The 24,887-nt window shown below is 44.1% G+C and overlaps 1 protein-coding gene across 1 annotated transcript; it reads left to right on the plus strand.

Moving 5' to 3' along the window:
* The first annotated feature begins 337 nt into the window (after positions 1–337).
* On the plus strand, positions 338–23,775 carry LOC118360285 (RNA-binding protein 38-like). The gene is made up of 4 exons (XM_052482029.1): positions 338–862; positions 8,339–8,462; positions 11,551–11,605; positions 20,203–23,775. The coding sequence occupies exons 1-4, from the start codon at positions 692–694 to the stop codon at positions 20,591–20,593; spliced, it is 741 nt and encodes a 246-aa protein (XP_052337989.1). The 5' UTR covers positions 338–691; the 3' UTR covers positions 20,594–23,775.
* Positions 23,776–24,887: the final 1,112 nt, after the last annotated feature.

The following is a 24,887-nucleotide window of genomic DNA, read 5'->3' on the forward strand; positions in this document are numbered from 1 at the left end:
TACATCCTTTCATCTTCAATTTTTCCTGTGATTGGTCACCCCTGGTGCGCACTTTTGTCTTTAACCACATCAATTTCCTCTCACCCCTATGCCCTATTGACCCTTTCATGTGCGCTGTCTCGAAACAAGACTTTTTCGCTTGTTGTGGCCCTTAAAAATGGAAAGTGAATGTGATGTTTTCTGGTCAGCAACTCATTAACTATGAATAAGCCAGCCTCAGATATAGGTCAGACACTTCAAAACAAACATTGGCAGGGGGTGTCGCTAAACCTAGGACGCTCCGGTTATATATTGGTCAAAATGGGAGTGGGCGTGTTTGAAACTCGCCTAGAAAATACTTCCCCCTCCACCCCCTACCTGAGATATTCCGAAGGAGTCGGCAAGACACCTGTCAAGAAGAGACTTAAAATCCAGCCTGTTACAACAATAGCGCTGCTGGGATATAACTCAACGCATGGAATAAGGACGTCATTTTGCTTCGATACAGACTGGACGAATCAAGCCTGATTTTGGGCGCTTGAGAAAAACCAATGCGCATTTAAAGCTTCCATCTCTCGAACGGCAATTTAGTTGTTCAGAACTTTGATATACCACCTATTGTGTTTCCCCCATAGACCGTTTAGGTTTTCCATTCGAACTCACTAGTGGATCAACGCTTTATCATCAATTTGTTAATAGAGGTCTGGAGACAATGCATCCCACTATTCAGAAAGACACTACTTTCACTAAGATATTTGTCGGCGGTTTACCTTATCATACAAACGACGCATCCCTTCGAAAATACTTCGAGATGTTCGGGGATATTGACGAGGCCGTTGTGATAACGGACAGACAAACCGGGAAATCCCGAGGATACGGATTTGTAAGTGTAGTCTACTTCAGCTAACAAGACACTGTGCAATACCTCCAAATTCGGCATAACCTTTCTTTTGACAGGACAGAGCGCTTGAATGGCTGACTGTTGTTTTCTGCTCATGCCATGTTCTTTGGTATTGTACAGGAAGGGGTGAGGGTAAGGTACTGAAATGCGTGAGACGTGCGACAGACTGTCTGGCGATGTGTCAGTTATTTTGTAACCGTTTGTGTCAACTCCGTGATATACTGTAGGCAAATGTAGATTGAGTATTACTTTCGTAACACTTTATTTTGTTGCCACTTTTTATATTACAAAAAGCCTATTAACAAACGTATTGCATTGTAAACAATGATGGAAGTGCATTAAAAGACCTACACAAATTTCATTATCTACCACAGAATACTTTCACAACCTATTAGCCACCCTGAATAGGCCACTGTAATTCTTACCCAAACACCTTGAATTGAGCCCATAAAGAAAGTGAGGCAACAGTTGCAGTTGTTTTACCAGGTAGGCTGGGCCCACTGCACATATCTTACACTCTACTGTAACCATTACTTTTCCTTTACATTGTATTTTCTAACCTTTGTGTCCTGGATGGACATTTCTGTGCTCATGTAATCCGCAAAGAGCATGGGTCTTCGTTTGGTGTAACACTGACACTTTGTTCAACTAACAAGTGTGTGTGTGTGGTTTTGCAGTCATGTGTTTTAGCATGAGTAGATTATTCCTTTAAAAGCATAACATCAATTATCTCCCGAGTCCTGAACAACAACCCCCTCCCCTTCCAAACACCCATTCTCTCTCTATCTATACACACACATACTGAGGAACAACAGCAAATATATGTGCATAATGAACAAGAGCTGAAAGAATGTGAGATTGTCAACGGGAGGCTTGCCCTGAAATATTTTGCATTCATAGGCACGGTAGTGTATTTACTCAGTTCAAAACAGAATGGCTGAGGAGAGACCTAATTCAGCAAATGCATCAGTTACTGGGCCTGAAGGATCTCTCCCCCTTTTCCTTCCTATCTCCCTCTGTTTTCCCTCCTCCCTTTCTCTCCCTCCCTCTGGGGGAGGTTGTGTGTCAGCAGAATGCAGTCCCCCCTGGTCACAGAGGTGTGACATGTCAGTTGGTGCTCTGAGATAAGGCTGCAGTTCTATTTTGACTTACACACACACACACACACACACACACCACCCCCCTCTGCCAAGCTGTGTGTGGTAATGAGAGGGGGGAGGGAGAGGGTCAGTGAGAGGGACAGATAAGAAGACAGACAAGAGCAATGAGGGGAGTTAAAGCAATGCATATTTTCCCTGCCTCCCTGTTCATACACATGTTGATGAGTTTAGCCATGGCTCTGTCTCTGGCCCAACCTGTACAGTCTGCCCATTTCACCCCTGACTTCCCATAGCAGTCTAATTCCCCCAACAGCCTCAATCAACCCATCCACATTACAGCCACTGTTAGCATAGACCCCCATAGTTTGGTGCCGTGAAATAAAAGCAAAAGAATAATGCAGTGATATCAATGCCTTATACTATTTGGCGACTTGACTTTGTTACTAATATCATTTTTCAGTTCACCTCACCTCATTTATTAGCAGTTTGCGAATACTCTTCCTGTAATGGTTGAAATAGCAATCAGTGGCAGCCATGAAAGTTTACTCCTGTGAATGTATCTATAGTTATTTGTTTTAAGTGTTTTTTTAATGTGCATTATAATGATCAACTTTTTTTTTAAAGCTAATCAAGTACTGAATACAAAAACCTAGTTATCTTAACCAAAAAAACGTTCAAATAGAAAAGATAGTAGCCTACATCTCCAATCAATTAGCTAAGTGTTTGGATTCGAACACGAGCCAAGATCTTCCTCTCATCTCTCCTGGACCGAAGGCTGGACCAAAGATGAAGAAATGGCAGCAACTTTCCTCCACTACACACAATTTCCTCAGACATTTTGAACAGATTAAAACAACCTTGTGCAAGGAGCTCAAGAACAGCCTTATGCAAATACGGGAGGGATCTTCTGGAAAACATGAGGACGACAAGGCAGTATGAAACTGATCAGAAAATGAATCTATTGTGTACACTCACTTGCCAGTTCTGCAGGCTGACCCTCAGGTAAATGACGTCACCCACTCCAAGACATATACAGTCAATACAGAGCGCAGTAGACCAACCAAAATGTAATGACACTTTCCACCAATGACTAAACATGTTTTACACTCTGCAACCCTTCTTAACAAAGTCTCCTCTTCTGTATAAGTTTCTCTGATAATGACTTTGACAAGATCTGCCTCACTGAAACATGGCACAGCGAGGTAAACTTACCATCTTAATGAATCAGCTCTGCCTGAATGCAAATACATTGAAAGGGCACACAGCCACGGTGGAGGCCTTGCTGTTTTATACAGACTGCTTTATTATCTGTTTCAGTCTTGAGTACTTTGCTCTTAAATGTAAACAACCAAATCCTATCACCCCCCAAATCCTATTCCCCCCCATGATAACAACCTCTTTTTAGCTCTTAAGTTTTCTGAAGCAATATTATCTTTATACCCCACTCTCTCCAACATTGTAATATTTTGGGAGACTGTTGACTCACCCAAGTGTTCTATGTGCTCGACGGCTGCTGACTTTCTTAACTTGCCGGACTGTCTAAACCATGGATGGGCAACTGGCCGCCCACCCCCCCTTTTTGAAGGCCCTCGGATCAATCCCAACCCTCCCCCCAAAACAACAAGTTTGGTTGTGCATCAGCAGTTTTCCTCTTATGTCAGTCACTGATTGTCAGTCAATTAGCCCATGTCAGCTAAAATGTTGTAGATTGGTAAGTTAGTTTAGCGGCCAGTTATCTAAGCGTGTTATCATGGTCAAATTACCGTACAAGGGCCCCCAATTTATATAGTTTGTCTCACTTGGATATCATATTCAAAACTGCAAACATTTCTCCCCACCCTATGGCAAAATGAGTAGAATTGCACGACATTAACTTTAAAAGATGTGGGTACGCAGACCCATGAGCAACTGCAAGCCCCTCTTGAGTTCAGATTTTTTGTGGCCTCCACCCCCATCAAAGTTGCCCATCCCTTATCTAAACCTTGTGCAATATGTAAATGTTCCCATCCACAACCATGGATACACATTGGACCTCATTATCACTGGCGATGTCCCTGCCTCTGACTTGGATGTCATCGAGCTAGGCGTCTCTGAAATCAAGGCTGTGACACTGTCTCTGACCTCTCCAACTCCTCTCCACTCCCATTACATTCTGCAACCTGAGGAAACTTAACCCATCCCTCTTTCACCTTTGAGTCTGACTGCAGTGAGCTGGCCCTCGATGATATTGTCAATCTGTATAACAGCACTCTGAGTAATACCCTGAACGTCCTTGCCTCTGAAAACACATGTGAAGTAACATTCCAACACTCTCCTTGGTTCACTGATGAACTGCGCAGAATGAAGACTCCTAGCTGTAAGCTTGAGACATTGGAGGAAAGATGGTTTCACTGTCCAACTACTGGCCTATAAAGACCACCAGGCAAGCTACTCTGCTGCCTTAAAAGGAGCACAATCAGCCTTCTACTCTGCCACAGTGGCGGTCGGTGACTTTTAAGATGAGGGAGAACGATAATGTTTTTAATGAGCATGGCCTTACTTCCATTACAGCGCATTGATGATTTTCATTCACCCAGCTCAATGTAACATCGATAGATTTAGCCTACTACATGATATTCACATTTTCCCCATACCCATCATGAGGTTGCTACAACTTAGCCTAAGAATTCAAGTTTACAGTGTAGATGCACAGGTCCAGAGACACATTTTAGTAATCGAGGTGACAGACAGTGACTCTTTCAATACTGACTTGCACACTCTGCCTTCATCTAGTTGATCTATGTTTGCTCTGTTTAAGAAATGTTTTTCAACAGAAACGGTGGAGTAAATACGCCCCTGGTCACACACAAACACAGTTCACTTTCATAGTAGCCACATACAAACAGCATGATAATTTCCCTGGTTGTATAATTCCTTCTCTGCGCTCTCCTCTCACTTTTTTTTGCTTGTGTACTTCAGTGCACAACACATCAGCTGTCTGTGACCAGGAGAAAAAAACTTTCCAAGACAAACCTTCACAGCATAACTGCTAACCGCTACACACAGCCTACATCACTGTCGCGATATTAGCTAATGTCAAAGTCAACATAGCTACTTGAACTAGCACATTAGTAACCACACTACAATCATGCAGTACAGTCAGCAAGCAGTTTAGCAGTTACACCGGCGGGCCCCGGTGGTAATAAATGTATAAAACCAAAAGCTTACCTTGACATGGAAGAGTTCCAGTGTTGGATAGCCAGCTAGCTTCCATAGCATACCTCTCTGTTTGAGCTGGGTATTTGAGTAGGCTAAACCAGATAGCTGCATTTGCTAGCTAAGTGAAACTGACCTTTTTTTTAAACAAAATATAGCGAGCTGTCTCTCTTGCTTCTCCTTCATTTTTAAAGAAATTAGTTTGTTCAAAACTGTTCAACTGTTGTCTATGTCTGAGTCAACTACTCACCACATTTTATGCACTGCAGTGCTCGCTATAACTGTAGCTTATGCTTTCACTACTAGATTCATTCTCTGATCCTTTGATTTTGTGCACAACATGTAAGTTCATGCTGCTAGAGCTCCAATAGGTTGGAGGATGGCCTCTGGAAGTTGTCAGAAACTCATAATTATGGTGTAAGTCTATGGAACGGGGTGAGAACCATCAGCCCCCCAGGTTTTGTATTCCAGAGCTTCAAGTTCCTCGGTGTCCACATCACTAAGGAATTATCATGGTCCACACACCAACACAGTCATGAAGAGGGCACGACAAAGGCTCTTCTCCATCGGAAGGCTGAAAAGATTCGGCATGGGCCCTCAGATCCTCAAAATTCTACAGCTGCACCATGAGAGCATCTTGACTGGCTGCACCACCGCTTGTTATGGCAACTGCTTGGCAGCTGACCGCAATGCACTACAAAGGGTAGTGCGTACGGCCCAGTACATCACTGGGGCCAAGCTTCCTGCCATCCAGGACCTCTATACCAGGTGGTGTCAGAGGAAGGCCCTAAAAGTTGTCAAAGATCCAGCCACAAAAGTCATAGACTGTTGTCTCTGCTACCACACAGCATGTGGTACCGGTGTACCAAGTCTGGAACCAACAGGACCCTGAACAGCTTCTACCCCCAAGCCATAAGACTGCTAAAGCTTCAATCACATCTGTCATCAGTTATACAAGTTTTTCCAGTCTGGCTTCCGGCCCTTGCACAGCACAGAAACATCTCTGGATAAAGTTTCAAATGACTGCTGATTCAGGATCTCCCAGCATCCTCCTCCTCTTAGATCTCAGTGCTGCTTTTGACACCGTAGAACACTTCATCCTCCTGCAGCGTTTCAGAGAACACACTGCTGTCTCTGGAACAGCTCTAAACTGCTTCTCCTCCTACCTCTCCAATAGGAAGTTTTACATCCCTATTGGAGAGGCCAGATCGGAGGAGTCTGCAGTCACATCCGGTGTTCCACAGAGGTCAGTGCTGGGGCCTATCCTGTTTTTAATTTACATGCTCTCTCTCAGCCTAATCCGAAGAGATTATAATATCAACTTCCACTGCTACGCCGACGATACCCAGGTTTACATTAACAACCAACCGGACACCATCCCTGCCCTAGCAAAACTCAGCAGCTGCCTAGATGACATCAGGGAATGGATGAAAGAGAACTTCCTCCAGTTGAAGAGTAGCAAGACAGAGGCTATGCTTATTTTGACACCCAAGCAGGTCATCAGTGCTGGAAACATCTGCCCTACAATCAACAGCCAGGCCATCCGCTTGTCCTCTGTCATCTCCAACCTAGGAGTCAAGTTTAATATTTCTCTGTCCTTCGATGCCCACATAAAACAAATATGCGAAACATAATTTTGCCATCTTTAAAACTTTTCCCAGGTCATACCATCACTTTCCCAGCCAGATGCAGAGAAACTCATCCACGCCTTAATCTTTGGCCATGCGCTGTTTGGGGGCCTCCCAGCCAAATCACTAGATAGCTTCCAACTAATCAAGAAAAGTGCTGCCAGGGTCCTGACCAGGACCAAGAGGTCAGACCACATCACCAAGATCCTGGCCTAACTCAACATCAGTGACCTCATCTCATTCAGTGAGCCACTTTGCAATCTCTGCTCCAGCCACTCTACTGCTTCAAGTCCTCAAGACATGTCTCAGAACTATGGCATTCTGAGCCTTCTGCTCCCTGCTCCCTTGCCCCTATGGAATGCTCTCCCTGACCATCTGAAAGCCTCTCCATCAGTCAGAACCTTTTAAAACGGGCCTTAAAATTAACTTCTGCAGAATGTATTTTTCATAGTCCTAGTCCCAATCTAAAATGTATACTGAACAAAAATATAAATGCAACAATTTCAAAGATTTGATTGAGTTACATACAGTTTAAATAAGGAAATTACTCAATTTGAAATAAAGGCCCTAATCTATGGATTTCACATTACTGGGCAGGGGTGCTGAAATGAACATTTGATTGCTCTGGTGGACATTCCTACAGACAGCAAGCCAATTGCACGCTCCCTCAACTTGAGATATCTGTGACGTGTTTTATGACAAAATTTCACATTTTTAGAGTGGCCTTTTATTGTCTCAAGCACAAGGTGCACCTGTGTAATGATCGTGCTGTTTAATCAGCTTCTTGATATGCCACACCTGTTAGGTGGATGGATTATCCTGGGAAATGCTCACTAACAGGGATGTAAACCCATTTTTCTACTAAATTAAAGAGAAATTAGCTTTTTGTGCATATGGAACATTTCTGCAATCTTTTATTTCAGCTCATGAAACATGGGGCCAACACTTTACATGTGTTTACATTTTTGTTCAGTATATTTAGCACCTAACCCACTTGCTATTTTACCTGTCTTGAATCTAAATGTATGTTGTCTTTATTGTACATACATAATGTTTTTCTCAGTAGATCTTTGAGAACTCTGTAATGAAAAGCTCTATACAAATTAATTGTATTATTATTATTATTATTATTATTATTATTACTAATAAAGTAATATATATTGTAATAGATGCGGTCACAGGTGTGTGTGTGTGAGAAATACACTGAATGTGTGTGTTTTGATGTACCATGTTGGTGATGGCTCTTATTTAGCATCCCGCTGTTAGTAAAATAATAATATAATTGAAATAACCCCTCCCTGCACACCCAGACACCCACCATTTTCTGTGATAGGTCAGTATGCTAGGTCATAATGTCACACATTGTTAAAAGCACACAGGAACTTTCTATCTATATGGATCCAGGACTAGTGCTCAAACATAATAGGGAATACAGGAATTTATTGGTGAGATACAAGTTACGGGATAAGTATTTTATAAAATCGATATTGGTCACTTCTTGAATTGTAAACCTGTGTGTTCCTTCCTCCTGTCAGGTGACTATGATGGACAGGGGGTCGACAGAACGGGCATGTAAAGACCCCAACCCCATCGTCGACGGGAGGAAGGCTAACGTCAACCTGGCCTACCTGGGTGCCAAGCCCCGCAGCCCACAGACAGGTGAGTCATGCGTGCACACACACAGAGACCAACCCCACGCATACACAGACAGACACACAGAGACCAACCCCACGCATACACAGACAGACACACACACAGAGACCAACTCTACGCATACACAGACACACACACAGAGACCAACCCCACGCATACACAGACAGACACACACACAGAGACCAACTCTACGCATACACAGACACACACACAGTGACCAACCCCACGCATACACAGACAGACACACACACAGAGACCAACTCTACGCATACACAGACACACACACAGAGACCAACCCCACGCATACACAGACAGACACACACACAGAGACCAACTCTACGCATACACAGACAGACACACACACAGAGACCAACCCCACGCATACACAGACACACACTAGCAAACATGTGAGCAGATGGCACGCGCATACACACTCTCAGCTGACGACTATTATAGCTACATTCCTCTACATTATACGGTACACACACACTACATATTTGATGGCAGACCCAGCTGTGGTCAGGCACAGTGTGACTGTACAGTGTGAACCACCAACCTACATCTGCACCCCTTCAGACTACACACGTACACCAAACCACCTGTCACTCTGTGGAGTCTATGGGAAAATGTAGGGCTCAAAAGTAATGCACTACTGTAAAGAGAATAGGGTGACATTTTAGATGTGTCATGTGTGACCGACGCACAGTAGCGACAACTGTAGAATACTGTATCTCGATGTTGGGTTGTTGTTGCTTTGTTACACGCCAAGCATGCAGTTGATGTGCTATGATGAGTTACAAAACATTAGGAACTCCTGCTCTTTCCATGACATAGACGGACCAGTTGAATCCAGGTGAAAGCTATGATCCCTTTTTGATGTCACTTGTTAAATCCACTTAAAATCAGTGTAGAAGAAGGGGAGGAGACAGGTTAAAGAAGGATTTTTAAGCCTTGAGATAATTGAGACATGGATTGTCTGTGTGCCATTCAGAGGGTGAATGGGCAAGACAAAACGACAACATGAAGTGCTTTTGAACAGGATATGGTAGTAGGTGCCAGGCGCACCGGTTTGAGTGTACCGAGTGTACCAATGCAGCTGGATTCTGCATACTAAAAAGTTTCCTGTGTGTATGAAGAATGGTCCACCACCCAAAGGACATCTAGCCAACTTGACACAACTGTGGGAAGCATTGAAGTCAACGTGGGCCAGCATCCCTGTGGAACACTTTCAACACACTGTGGAGTCCATGACATTGAGGCTGTTCGGAGGGCAAAAGGGGCTGCAACTCAAAATTAGGAAGGTGTTCATAATGTTTTGTACACTCAGTGTACTGTATGTCAGCTTGGTATTTTGTTGTGTGTCTGTGTGTGTGTCTGTGAGAGAGTGAGATGTGGAAAGAGGGAGAGAGAAAATAGGGAGAGGCTGTTTATGAGAGAGGGGAAGGGAGAGGGAGAAATAAACAGATCTGTCTCTTCCTTGTTCTGTGTGACTCCCCTCACCCAGGGAGTCATGGTAAACACAACAAGAGAGAATGACCAACGGGTGTGAAGAATTACAGGAACATTAAGTGTTAGTGAGAAAAAAAGGAGGGGATTGAGAGGGAGGCAGGGATAGGAGGAAGGAGAGAGAGGAGTCTCCTCTTACTCATGGTGAACTCAGGAGACCGTGTGTGTGTGTGTGTGTGTGTGTGTGTGTGTGTGTGTGTGTGTGTGTGTGTGTGTGTGTGTGTGTGTGTGTGTGTGTGTGTGTGTGTGTGTGTGTGTGTGTGTGTGTGTGTGTGTGTGTGTGTGTGTGTGTGTGTGTGTGTGTGTGTGTGTGTGTGTGTGTGTGTGTGAGTGAGTGAATTGGTGCCTTTTCCTAGACCATGTTGCTATGTGCATAAGAGCAAAGTTAAGCAGCATATTGATGTTGAGAACAATGTGGCAGAGGCTGCAGCGACGTTAGATGAGAACAGCCCTGGCCTTAATTGTCTAACGAAAGTGAGAGAGAGAGAGAGAGGAAACCCCATCTTAATTAGGTCTATAATCAACAGCCTAACTGTTAAATGTACCTGGCTTTATAAATCATCCATATCTACAGAAATAAGACAGATCCTGCTACTGTTTGAGTGTTTGTTTAATAGCCTACTGATTCTGTGAGCGCCAAGCCTCAGGCAACCACATGTCAGATAAACATTTTCACAAATTCTGCAATTTTTCACCTTCATAAAAGGCTTTATACTTTTTTTTTCGTTAGAACATCATCTCTGGTATTACTTATAATTTATCATAATATGAACGCAGAGCTTGTTCCTTAACTTATTTTTCTTGATCGCCAGTATTTTCAACAACTAGTCAAATTTATTCCACACATCCGACTTCCCCTTTACCTCCTAAGCAACCAGTAAAAATGTCCCCATTTCGAGTTTATTTGTAACATCCTCTGCATCTATTTTGCTGTCACATGCACTGAGTTTGTTATAACCAATTTATTGATGTGATTAGGATATGCAATAAGTCAGGCCCTATTGGTCACGTGCATGCGATGCATACATGTGTATGTAAAGAGAGGGAATAGGGAATGTTTATCCTAAGAAAATGAGGGATTTTGGTAACATTACTTTTCAGTCAGAAACAACGGGTGCTAGTCACAGTCACTCACTGTCATTTTTTTAACAGGGCGCAGCAAGTCTGAGCACAATCAAATCAATTGCAGTCATACTCCCTCTAGCAATTTGTGTGTCTTAGTTATTTAATTTAACAGTGCCCTTAAAGCATCAGACAAGTTCAGTGCATAAAGTTGATTTGATTAAAACCTAGAAGATGTGTCTATATAGAGAGAATGTGTCATGTGTGTTGTTTCTCATGTGTCCCTGTAGATTCACTGTTTCACTTGTTTAAAAAAATGCCAAAGTCTGCTCAACTTACCGAGGGAGGGAGGGACAGAGAGATGAAAAGTAAGAGTGGTAGGAACTCTTCCTCCAGGAACAGTCTGTCCACTATGCAGGCTCTGTCTGTCTGTCCTGTCTTTAGCTCAGATGTCCCTAGTTGTCTTCTCTCTCTTCAGTATCTGATGGTCTCTGACCCTGCCATGTTTTTATCTGTTCTCTCTCAGGTTTCTCCATCAGAGTGCAGCAGGTCCACCCCGCCCTGATCCAGAGGCAGTATGGGTAAGGAGCAACCAATGGACACGTTCGAGCAGATACATTTGGTCAAGTCGGTGACCATCGTTGGTCACCACCTTTTAAAGTGTGTTGCATTATGATTATAAAAATGGTCTGACTTGTGATCAAATGTCATACAGTTTTTGATGCAGTTGCTTCTCACCAACTGCACCATGCAGCCGTCACCTGCATTGTGGGAGGCACTATTTGTCAACCAATCATTAGGGTGTTTTTGTTTGACCCACTCAAACGTGGCCAAAGACGTAACTGAAACAGGAACCAACTTTGCCACGATTCTAAAGTTTCAGGACATACAAATGTTTGTGAGTGTGTGATATGGGGGTAGAGAGAAGTTTATTTCTACAGAAAAACATTTGTATACAATAGCAGCTAGCTGTGTTATAATCATTTGGTGGGTGATTATTATATTTGTCCTATCGACAGATTTTTTCACCTCGATTCAGGACTTGAAACAATTGACCTTTTGGTTACTGGCCCAAAGCTCTAACGTCTAGGCTACCTGTCACCCTACACTAAACCTTGCTGTTGGAAAACAAGCAACCTTTCGGCTACTGGCCCAATGCTCTAACAGCTAGGCTACCTGCCATGTTGATCTGAGCCTTGCTGTTTGAAAACCACTACACTGTGCCACTTTCGGCTGTCGCAGATGCACCTCCCCCGACTTCACTCACCGACTTTTGTCTATAGTTTGCTTTAAGCTTACCGCTTGAACACACTCAGTGTCTCACTGGTCTGTCATTACTTTCCCTTATCTGTTCTCTTCATCTCTTCCTTCCATCTCATCTGTTACGAATGCCATACACAATATTTTCTGTTGTCTATTTCTCCTTCTGGTCACCTGTCTGTCCCTCCTTCTGTCTATCTGTGTCTAACGTGAAATGCCTGGGCTTCCGAGGCTAATCTTTGTCTGTCTAGTTGTGTGTTCATCCCTTTGTTGTAACTGACCGTCTCATGCAGTCTGAGAATGACCCTTCCCTCAGCCAGCTGTGCTACCGTCAGTTACATGATGTTAGTGAGAATACCCAGATTCCTTCCTGCTTCACTTAACTGGCTGGCCTGCTGCTGTTTCCTAACATGGCTACATTTGGACATGGGGATATTCTTAGCCTGCTTATGGCTCTCTTTCTCTCCCTCCCCCCTCTGTATCTTTCCTTCATATATCTCTCTTTCTTTCTCTCCCCCCTCTATCTTTTCTCTTTCTTTCTCTCTTTCTTTCTCTTTCTTTCTCTCTTTCTTTCTGTCTCTTTCTTTCTTTCTTTCTTTCTCTCTCTCTCTCTCTCTCTCTCTCTCTCTCTCTCTCTCTCTCTCTCTCTCTCTCTCTCTCTCTCTCTCTCTCTCTCTCTCTCTCTCTCTCTCTCTCTCTCTCTCTCTCTCTCTTTTTCTTTCTCTCTCTCTCTTTTTCTTTCTTTCTTTCTCTCTCTTATTCTTTCTCTTTCTTTCTTTCTTTCTCTCTCTTTCTCTCCTCCCTCTGTATCTTTCCTTCATTTCTCTCTTTCCCTCCCCCTCAGTATCTTTCCTTCACCCCCTGTATCTTTCCTTCATATCTCTCTCTCTCCCTCTCTGTGTTTGTTTGTGCTTGTGAGGAAGAGCACTGTTGACACATACTCCCTGTTGAAACCCTGTTTCAAGCAACTCACTCTCATGCTGACCAGTGTCAGTCTGGTTCTGTATATTCAGTACCAAAGTTATTGCAGTGATCTACTTCGCAACTGAAGCCTGCTAACTCACTCTGTTTAACCCAGAAATAAAACATTTCTGACATCTGATTGGTCAGAAGTGAGATGACCAGAGCTGTCCATGTCTCCTGATGAGTGCTATACTATATTAGGCTAAATTATAATTTTCCTATTCTGTGAGGCCGGTCTGGTTGGGCTGTGTGTTCTGTAGACTAGAGCAGTATCCGAGATTGTGATAGGCATGCCTAACAGGGCTATTAATATTGCAGCCGCCAGGCCTCAATTATTGAATGATATATTGAGTGATAAGGGAATTGAGGCTGACCCAGATGAGTCTATGAATGAATGATGTCCATTGGTTCTCTGAAGGAGAACTGCCAATTAAAGCACAAGTTCTCCATCTCCTCTACTGGGTTTGATCATGATAATATCACTGTCTGTCTGCCACCACAATGAAAATGACTTGATCTTTCTTCATCTTCTGTGGAAGTCACTAGGTATAGAGTGTTCAACTTGTCACTCAGTTGGTTGAGCAGGGCACTTGCACTGCCAGGGTTGTGGGTTCAAATCCCATGGGGGACCAGTACAAAAATGTATGCACTCACTACTGTGTCACTCTGGAAAAGAGCATCTGCTAAATGACTAAAATGTAAAAAAGAGATTGATCTATATTCATGAAGCCTTGACTACCCTGTCAAAACACACGCCCAGAACACACACCCAAACTCATAATTCTGGCAGTAAGTAAAAGCACCATTATCTCAACTAATACTGTCATACTCCTCCTGTGAGGAGTTCCTCCTCCTTATTAAGCCCGGCTCAGCTTCTCCAGGGGCTTTCCTGGCCTGGGGTTTCCTGGCCTGTTTGTCAGGTATTTAAGTGAAGAAGTACTAATGCTAGGAGTCGCTGTAAAGAGGGGGTGTGTGTGTGTGTGTGTGTGTGTGTGTGTGTGTGTGTGTGTGTGTGTGTGTGTGTGTGTGTGTGTGTGTGTGTGTGTGTGTGTGTGTGTGTGTGTGTGTGTGTGTGTGTGAGCGTGTGTGTGTGTGTGTGTGTGTGTGTGTGAGCGTGTGTGAGCGTGTGTGTGTGTGTGTGTGTGTGTGAGCGTGTCAAGTGGGAGTTCAGGTTGTGGTCCAATGACCGTGGCTGCCCTCTCTCTGTCTCTAGGGCCCCTGAGGGAAACTCTGTTCCAGCTAGCTGGCAGGGTGCTGACAGAGAAGTGAGATGTAGCACTTTATTAAAATTCTGTTCTTTTTTTGAAGTAGGAGGCCGGGCAGGTGTGGTGTGTTAAGGGCTGGGGGATCAGTCACTGCACACACCTGTTTGGGGGAACAGACAGGACAGGATGTGAGGGCTGGTGAGGGTGTGTGTGCGTGCATTGAAAGGAGAGTTGTCCTTTGCTGATTTGGCAGTGTTAGAGTGACTCAAACTGAGCTTCGCTGGTAAACATCCTATCATCCTCCCACACTCTTTCTCTCTCTTTGCAGTCTCCTCATTCCCTTACCTTTTCCTCCCTTACTTTCTCTTTCTTGCTCTTTCTCTCCCTCTTCTCTCTCTGCCTGTAATTGACCCTTTATATCCTCTAACCCTCTTCCATCCCCTCTGTTGGGTATTCGGGAAAAAACAAACTGTTTTCCCTAAGGTGTTTTTTTTCTGCTTTCCAAGGACCAAATTAGTCTAAGCTCACCACTAAAATAACCAATTCTAAAAATCTAATTATCACAATCCCTCTGAAAGGCATTGACATTTACAAACATCTGATCATGCACACATCTCCCATTGTGTGGTATTATTTTACAAGGATCCTGATTCACATATTATGTGTGCTTGATGGAACTCTTTACATACAGTATACAGGGGCATTTTAGTTGGCTAATACTATGCCAGAGCTAGCACTGCTCGAAAGATGAGTATCCAATGCCGTGTCAGTCATTCATTGCTGCCGGCCTCTCTCGCGCTCTCTCTCTCTCTCTCTCTCTCTCTCTCTCTCTCTCTCTCTCTCTCTCTCTCTCTCTCTCTCTCTCTCTCTCTCTCTCTCTCTCTCTCTCTCTCGCTCTCGCTCTCGCTCTCGCTCGCTCTCGCTCTATATATATATATATATATATATATATATATATATATCGCGGGCACATTGCCTTTTATGTCACCAAAACTATTAAAAGCTGCAGCATCCTAAGGCCTGATGGGTGATCCTTCACCTCTTCTTGCGATCTCTCCCACTCACTACAGCCGTGGCTAGTTGAAATGGACAGTAGGAGAGAGGGAGTGGAGAGCTTCTTCTGCTCTCATGGGTCTGTTAGTGAATACTGTACACCCACGCTGCCTGCTGCACCAATCAATCCTGTCTTGCTGCCCTCCCTCTCTCCTGCATCTGTATGTGGAGTTATGAATAAGTTTACTGTACGTGTATGTGTGTATATTTGTGCATTGTCTACTGTAGGTGTGTGTTTTAACTGTACATTTGTGTATGCCACTTTGTGTGTGTATCTGCCACTGAGGACATGAGTCAAGGGGAGCTAGGAGGCAAGGGGAGGCCTAGCTCCCTCTCATAGATTGCCCCTGTCACATTGGATCCATCAGCCTGATGCACAGGGCAGAGCAGGCCAGCAGCACAACACGGACGGACGAGACTTGTAATTCCAGTGTGTGAGGCAGTTGTTCTTTGGTCCTTTTGTCAGTAGTGTGTGCGTGAAACCCATTAAACTCTGTTTCTCCCTCTGTGTTTTGGGGTATGCAGCTCTGAGCCCTCGTTAGTGCTCCTAACTGCTGATCTGGAGATAGTCTCAGCCATTAGGTTATTATTGGGTAAAGAAAGAATAAGGTCATGGTTTTGGACAGGCCAAGCTGGTCCAGAGACCGTTATTATTTCAGATGTTGGATATAGGCCACTTCTATTGTTCTGTCACTTCTTGCTCAACAGCTCTGATCTATTTTTGCAGCTGTCAGTGGAACTGAAGCAAGTTACGTTTATAAGTAGGCAGCCTAAGGCATGGTGAATTGTGGGTAGACAACAGTGTTGTATGTACCCTTTAATTACAATGGCTCAGAATCATACTGATGCTGTAGTGTGTACTATGATGTTGACTATTATTAGAAAAAATATTTTACCAGGTAAGTTAACTGAGAATACATGATGGCGCCGGAGGGCATGGCTGCCCTATTATTGGCTCTTAACCAACCATGCTATTTAGTTTTTTTGTGTTGTTCATAACTTGTTTTGTACATAATGTTACTGCTACCGTCTCTTATGACCAAAAAGAGCTTCTGGACATCAGAACTGTGATTACTCACCTCAGATTAGACTAAGAGTTTTTCTTCATTGAGTCAGACGGGAGGGAGATACTACAGACACCAGACCAGGCCCAGATCCCCGTCATTTGCTGGAGAAGGAAATGGAAATCAGGGTGCCTTGTCAGGTGACGAGTGGCTAATCTACCTTTGCCTTCCGTCCTGTTAGCTAACGTTGAATCGCTGGAAAATAAATGGGACGAACTGAAAGCAGGTATATCCTACCAACGGGACATTTTAAATGTAAATAACAGCTGGTGCACGATATCTAAGGAAGTCTTGATGTTTTGCTCAGTATCTCGTGATAAGCTGTAGACCACACTATCTTCCTAGAGAGTTTTCATCTGTATTTTTTGTAGCTGTCTACATACCACCACAGACCGAGGCTGGCACTAAAACCATACTCAGTGAGCTGTATACCGCCATAAGCAAACAGGAAAACGTTCATCCAGAGGCAGTGCTCCTAGTGGCCAGGGACTTTAATGCAGGGAAACTTAAATCCGTTTTACCTTATTTCTATCAGCATGTTAAATGTGCAACCAGAGGGAAAATTATTCTAGACCACCTTTACTCCACACACAGAGATGCATACAAAGCTCTCCCTCACCCTCCATTTGACAAATCTGACCATAATTCTATCCTCCTGATTCTCGCTAACAAGCAAATATTTAAGCAGAAAGCACCAGTGACTCGGTCCGTAAAAAAAGTGGTTAGATGAAGCAAATGCTAAACTCCGATGAACCATCGAATAGGCAAAGTGTCAATACAGGACTAAGATCGAATCGTACTTCCCTAGCTCCCACACTCGTCGGATGTGGCATGGCTTGCAAACTATTACAGACTACAAAGGGATGCACAGCCGAGAGCTGCCCAGTGACACGAGCCTACCAGACGAGCGAAATAACTTCTTTGCTCGCTTCGAGGCAAGTAGCACTGAAACATGCATGAGAGCATCAGCTGTTCCGGACGACTGTGTGATCACGCTCTCTGTAAGACCTTTAAACAGGTCAACATTCACAAGGCCCCAGGGCCAGATGGATTACCAGGTTGTGTACTCCGAGCATGCGCTGACCAACTGACATTTTCAACCTCTCCCTGAGGCTGTAATGCCAACATGTAGACCACCATAGTCCCTGTGCTTCCTGCTTAAATTTTTCCAGCAGCATCTGGTCTCCCATCCAGGGACCAACCATGCCCAACCCTGCTTAGCTTTAGAGGGAAGCCAGCAGCGGGATACTGTGTGGGCGGGCGTAGGTTTTTGACATTCTCTCATGGCTATGATAATTAATCGTACACCAAGGACTCACAGTGGGTGTGATAATTATGATGGGGGTGGTTTCTGTCCTCTCAGGGGGTCATAGCCCTTGGTTCTCCCCAGACCTAACTGCCCTTAACCAACACAAAAACATCCTATGGCGTTCTGCATTAGCATCGAACAGCCCCCGTGATATGCAGCTGTTCAGGGAAGCTAGAAACCGTTATACACAGGCAGTTAGAAAAGCCAAGGCTAGCTTTTTCAAGCAGAAATTTGCTTCCTGCAACACTAACTCAAAAAAGTTATGGGACACTGTAAAGTCCATGGAGAATAAGAACACCTCCTCCCAGCTGCCCACTGCACTGAAGATAGGAAACACTGTCACCACTGATAAATCCACCATAATTGAGAATTTCAATAAGCATTTTTCTACGGCTGGCCATGCTTTCCACCTGGCTACTCCTACCCCGGTCAACAGCACTGCACCCCCAACAGCAACTCGCCCAAGCCTTCCCCATTTCTCCTTCTCCCAAATCCATTCAGCTGATGTTCTGAAAGAGCTGAAAAATCTGGACCCCGACAAATCAGCCGGGCTAGACAATCTGGACCCTTTCTTTCTAAAATTATCTGCCGAAATTGTTGCCACCCCTATTACTAGCCTGTTCAACCTCTCTTTCGTGTCGTCTGAGATTCCCAAAGATTGGAAAGCAGCTGCGGTCATCCCCCTCTTCAAAGGGGGGACACTCTTGACCCAAACTGCTACAGACCTATATCTATCCTACCATGCCTTTCTAAGGTCTTCGAAAGCCAAGTCAACAAACAGATTACCGACCATTTCGAATCTCACCATACCTTCTCTGCTATGCAATCTGGTTTCAGAGCTGGTCATGGGTGCACCTCAGCCACGCTCAGGTCCTAAACGATATCTTAACCGCCATCGATAAGAAACATTACTGTGCAGCCGTATTCATTGATCTGGCCAAGGCTTTCGACTCTGTCAACCACCACATCCTCATCGGCAGACTCGACAGCCTTGGTTTCTCAAATGATTGCCTCGCCTGGTTCACCAACTACTTCTCTGTTAGAGTTCAGTGTGTCAAATCGGAGGGTCTGCTGTCCGGACCTCTGGCAGTCTCTATGGGGGTGCCACAGGGTTCAATTCTTGGACCGACTCTCTTCTCTGTATACATCAATGAGGTCGCTCTTGCTGCTGGTGAGTCCCTGATCCACCTCTACGCAGACGACACCATTCTGTATACTTCCGGCCCTTCTTTGGACACTGTGTTAACAACCCTCCAGGCAAGCTTCAATGCCATACAACTCTCCTTCCGTGGCCTCTAATTGCTCTTAAATACAAGTAAAACTAAATGCATGCTCTTCAACCGATCGCTACCTGCACCTACCCGCCTGTCCAACATCACTACTCTGGACGGCTCTGACTTAGAATACGTGGACAACTACAAATACTTAGGTGTCTGGTTAGACTGTAAACTCTCCTTCCAGACCCATATCAAACATCTCCAATCCAAAGTTAAATCTAGAATTGGCTTCCTATTTCGCAACAAAGCATCCTTCACTCATGCTGCCAAACATACCCTTGTAAAACTGACCATCCTACCAATCCTCGACTTTGGCGATGTCATTTACAAAATCCTCTCCGTCCAGTTCTCTGCTGCCAATGACTGGAACGAACTACAAAAATCTCTGAAACTGGAAACACTTATCTCCCTCACTAGCTTTAAGCACCAACTGTCAGAGCATCTTACAGATTACTGCACCTGTACATAGCCCACCTATAATTTAGCCCAAACAACTACCTCTTTCCCAACTGTATTTAATTTATTTATTTATTTTGCTCCTTTGCACCCCATTATTTTTATTTCTACTTTGCACATTCTTCTATTGCAAAACTACCATTCCAGTGTTTTACTTGCTATATTGTATTTACTTTGCCACCATGGCCTTTTTTGCCTTTACCTCCCTTCTCACCTAATTTGCTCACATTGTATATAGACTTGTTTATACTGTATTATTGACTGTATGTTTGTTTTACTACATGTGTAACTGTGTCGTTGTATCTGTCGAACTGCTTTGCTTTATCTTAGCCAGGTCGCAATTGTAAATGAGAACTTGTTCTCAACTTGCCTACCTGGTTAAATAAAGGTGAAATAAATAAAAAAATATATATAATCCACAGATACTGTAAATAAATGTCTATTTTGTGTATGTGCCTTTTTCTCCACGATGGCTGAGCCCTCTGTGCCGTCAGGCATGTGCGTATAACTCTGTGCCATTAGGCACGCTAATGTATGACTGTATACTAAACACTAATGTATTGCTATCTTTCTGTCCATCTGTCTCTTCAGATTGGCCCAGCAGTTTATGTACCCCCAGGCCTTCCTCCAGCCCAGTCTGGTGCTCCAGTCCCACCTCAGCCCCTCTCAGGCCTCCCTCACTTCTCCATATCTGGACTACAGCTCAGCCTATGTCCCCTACACCTCCACCACCTCTACTGGCCTGGACCACTACCCCTACACTCCCTCCCCCTCGCTCTCCACCAGCTACCTCAGCTACCCCTACACCCCCTCCCCCTCGCCCTCCGCAAGCTACCGCTACTCCCCCGCCACACAAGGTCCCACCATTTCCGCCCCCATTACCCCGCCCGTCCACCCCTCCCTCAACCCCTTTGCTGGCCTCTCTGTCCCCCCCGCTGCCTACCTCCAATACCCCCTCCACCAGCCTGACCACATGCTGTGATGGCGGAGAGGGAGGTGTGGTGATGTGGGGTGAGGATGATCAAAGGGGGGCACTGATGACAATGTGAATGGAGACTTGGAATAGGAGGATTATTGCGCTATGACCTGCGACATCATCAGTGTGAGACTCCAGACAGCCGATGAGAGAGTGGGTTCTGAATCCAAAGGGCTTTGTCAAAACAAAACACACTGGGACGTCTTCCTGTTTTTCTATTAGGGTTATTATCCATTGTTGTCGTAGTTGTTACTATGCTACTATTGCTGTTGTCACCAATGTTTATACGAATGTTTTTAGCTAATGATGGAAGTAAGAGCTATCCCTGTGTCCAATGCCAAACATGATGGAGTCAATGGAACATGAGAACTGAAAGAGGGGAATTAATGATTCTGGATCAACCTAGATCCTTGCACTCCTCCTTACCCATACAGAACACCCACCTTGTACACCAAGCCAAGGCTAGCCCTTCAATGTAGTGGATGGCGCTTGAAGGTTGGGCGAGGATGGGTTGGGTAACTAGATGCTCCGCCTCTCTCTTCTGGAAGTTGTACTGAACGTTTCACTAGCGAGGTGAGAGAGAGGCAGCATCCTCTTCTGGACATTTCTCCAGGAATACCTTTCTCTACGTGGCCTTATAGCCTCTCTCTGTTTCCATGTCCTCCATGAGTGCAAGTTGTAAGTTATTGCAGATTGAGAATCACACTTTCACTAAATATGCAATTATTATTCTGATGGAGTATGGGATGAATATTTATAAGGTAGGCAACATTGTAACATGCTTTTTATATCAATCTTACTCTAACATAATCATAATCAATGCAGATTTTTGTAAAGAAGGTATTTCCATATTCATGTTTATCATCAGAGACCTGCAGCAGCTGGGGTAATTGACTATCTCAGTATTGTTTAAAGTGAGCAGAGGCAGAAACTACAGGCTAATGGAGGATGTATGATCTGGTTGTGGAATAATAATGTAATGTTTTAATGATACAAGTGTTTTCCATCAGGTGAGTTGATGTCTGCTAGAACCTGACTGATGCTATGGGCTAGACTCATGTATGTGTACAGTCGTGGCCAAAAGTTTGTAGAATGACACAAATATTCATTTTCACAAAGTCTGCTGCCTCAGTTGTCTTCAGCTATTTTTGTCAGATGTTACTATGGAATACTGAAGTATAATTACAAGCATTTCATAAGTGTCAAGGGTTTTTATTGACAATTACATGAAGTTTATGCAGAGAGTCAATATTTGTAGTGTTGACCCTTCTTTTTCAAGACCTCTGCAATCTGCCCTGGCATGCTGTCAATTAACTTCTGGGCCACATCCTGACTGATGGCAGCCGGGGTGGCAGGGTAGCCTAGTGGATAGAGCGTTGGACTAGTATCCGAAAGGTTGCAAGTTCATATCCCGAGCTGACAAGGTACAAATCTGTCGTTCTGCCCCTGAACAGGCAGTTCCTAGGCCATCATTGAAAATAAGAATTTGTTCTTAACTGACTTGTTCCTGTTCCTGGATGGTTGGGAGATGTTGCTCTCAGAGGATGTGTTAGTACCATTCTTTATTCATGGCTGTGTTCTAAAAATTGTGAGTGAGCCCACTCCCTTGGCTGTGAAGCAACCCCACACATGAATGGTCTCAGGATGCTTTACTATTGGTATGACACAGGACTGATGGTAGCGGTCACCTTGTCTTCTCCGGACAAGTAATTTTCCGGATGCCCCGGACAATCAGAAAGGGGATTCATCAGAGAAAATTACTTTACCCCAGTCCTCAGCAGTCCAATCCCTCTACCTTTTGCAGAATATCAGTCTGTCCCTGATGTTTTTCCTGGAGAGAAGTGGCTTCTTTGCTGCCCTTCTTGACACCGGGCCATCTTCCAAAAGTTTTCGCCTCACTGGGCGTGCAGATGCACTCACACCTACCTGCTGCCATTCCTGAGCAAGCTCTGTACTGGTGGTGCCCCGATCCCGCAGCTGAATCAACTTTAGGAGACGGTCCTGGCGTTTGCTGGACTTTCTTGAGCGCCCTGAAGCCTTCTTCACAACAATTGAACCGCTCTCCTTGAAGCTCTTGATGATCCGATAAATGGTTGATTTAGGTGCAATCTTACTGGCAGCAATATCCTTGCCTGTGAAGCCCTTTTTGTGCAAAGCAATGATGATGGCACGTGTTTACTTGCAGGTAACCATGGTTGACAGAGGAAGAACAATGATTCCAAGCACCACCCTCATTTTGAAGCTTCCAGCCTGTTATTCGAAGTCAATCAGCATGACAGAGTGATCTCCAGGCTTGTCATCATCAACACTCAAATCTGTGTTAACGAGAGAATCACTAACATAATGTCAGCTGGTCTTTTTGTTGCAGGGCCGAAATGCAGTGAAAATGTTTTGGGGGGGGGATTCAATCCATTTGCATGGAGGGATTTTGCAATGAATTGCAATTCACCTGATCACTCTTCATAACATTCTGGAATATATGCAAACTGCCATCATACAAACTGAGGCAGCAGACTTTGTGAAAATTAATATTTGTGTCATTCTCAAAACTTTTGGCCACGACTGTAAATGTCAAATGTATACACGCGTTACTAAGTCGCTTTGGATAAAAGCATCAGCTAAATGGCATACAGTGGGGCAAAAAGGTATTTAGTCAGCCACCAATTGTGCAAGTTCTACCACTTGAAAAGATCAGCAAGAAATCTTGCTTGTTTGTAGGTGACCAAATACTTATTTTCCACCATAATTTGCAAATAAATTCATTAGAAATCCTACAATGTGATTTTCTGGATTTTTTTTCTCATTTTGTCTGTCATATTTGAAGTGTACCTATGATGAAAATTACAGGCCTCTCTCATCTTTTTAAGTGGGAGAACTTGCAAAATTGGTGGCTGACTAAATAGTTTTTTGCCCCACTGTATATATGTGTGGGTGATACAGCATTTGTCTGTGTGTCAGTGCGTGTCAGTGTATGAGTCATGTGTGTTTTGGTTAGGCACGTCATCCCCTGGCCCCCATTGTAAGCCATTGTGAGAGTCAGTGTTGTGCCATCGTCTCTGAGCCAGCTGCAGTTTAGGGTACAGAGCTGCTCCAGGAATCTCTATGTGCGGCACCACCTTATTTACTTGTACAATGAAGCCATACAACCACAACAGAAATATGTATAATAAAATGTATTTGTTATTACACACACTCACGTTTGTTTTTTGCAAACCAAAATGTGTGTGTGTGTGTGTGTGTGTGTGTGTGTGTGTGTGTGTGTGTGTGTGTGTGTGTATATATATATACGTGTTGGTCTGTGTGCTCTGGTACATTCAGATGATGATGTGTACATTGTGTGTGTGTGTGTGTGTGGACACTGGAACATGTGTTTATTTATCTGGTGAACCCTGCCCATGAGTTGTTTTCTGCTATGTGTGACACAGAGATAGATAGAGGACTCATCTTTACATCTATGCCATTATAGCGTCTGTGACAGCATGGGCAGCTCCATTGAGGCTACAACCCATAGGAATCCTCACCTACTACTTTGACTACTTTAAAATGGAGGAAGCATGGTTGAAGCTGCCCATGTTAAAACAGTCTTTTACCATGAGATGCCTCTATCATTCATGGTGTGACACAACTCAGCAGCCAGAAACGTATGGAGCATCACCTTGTGGTCATTCCCATTTACTGCAATCCGATGCAACAACCAAAGCAGGGCACTGATTGCCGTGCTCACCTTTATTTAACCAGGTAGGCAAGTTGAGAACAAGTTCTCATTTACAACTGCGACCTGGCCAAGAATAAAGCAAAGCAGTTAGACACACAACACAGAGTTACACATGGAATAAACAAACATACAGTCAATAATACAGTAGAAAAAAGTCTCTATACAGTGTATGCAAATGAGGTAAGGCAATAAATAGGCCATGGTGGCGAAGTAATTACAATATACCAATTAAACACGGTAGTGATTGATGTGCAGAAGATGAATGTGCAAGTAGATATACTGGGGTGCAAAGGAGCAAGATAAATAAATAAATAAATACAGTATGTGGATGAGGTAGTTGGATGGGCTATTTACAGATTGGCTATGTACAGGTGCAGTGATCAGTCATTGGCGGCAGAGACCTGGAAGGAAAGTTAGCCAAAGGAGGAATTGGCTTTGGGGGTGACCAGTGAAATATACCTGCTGGAGCATGTGCTATGGGTGGGTGTTATTATCGTGACCAGTGAGCTGAGGTAAGGCGGAGCTTTACCTAGCATAGAGTTATAGAACCAATGGAGCCAGTGGGTCTAGCGACGAATATGTAGC

This window comes from Oncorhynchus keta, chromosome 27 (assembly GCF_023373465.1).
Source record: "Oncorhynchus keta strain PuntledgeMale-10-30-2019 chromosome 27, Oket_V2, whole genome shotgun sequence".
Taxonomy (NCBI): domain Eukaryota; kingdom Metazoa; phylum Chordata; class Actinopteri; order Salmoniformes; family Salmonidae; genus Oncorhynchus; species Oncorhynchus keta.

Bases quoted from the DNA above. Each gene is read 5' to 3' on its own strand.
- LOC118360285 (XM_052482029.1), top strand. From the start codon at position 692: ATGCATCCCACTATTCAGAAAGACACTACTTTCACTAAGATATTTGTC. The intron at 863-8,338 runs GTAAGTGTAGTC...TCCTCCTGTCAG, and splicing joins AATCCCGAGGATACGGATTT to GTGACTATGATGGACAGGGG. The intron at 8,463-11,550 runs GTGAGTCATGCG...GTTCTCTCTCAG, and splicing joins GCCCCGCAGCCCACAGACAG to GTTTCTCCATCAGAGTGCAG.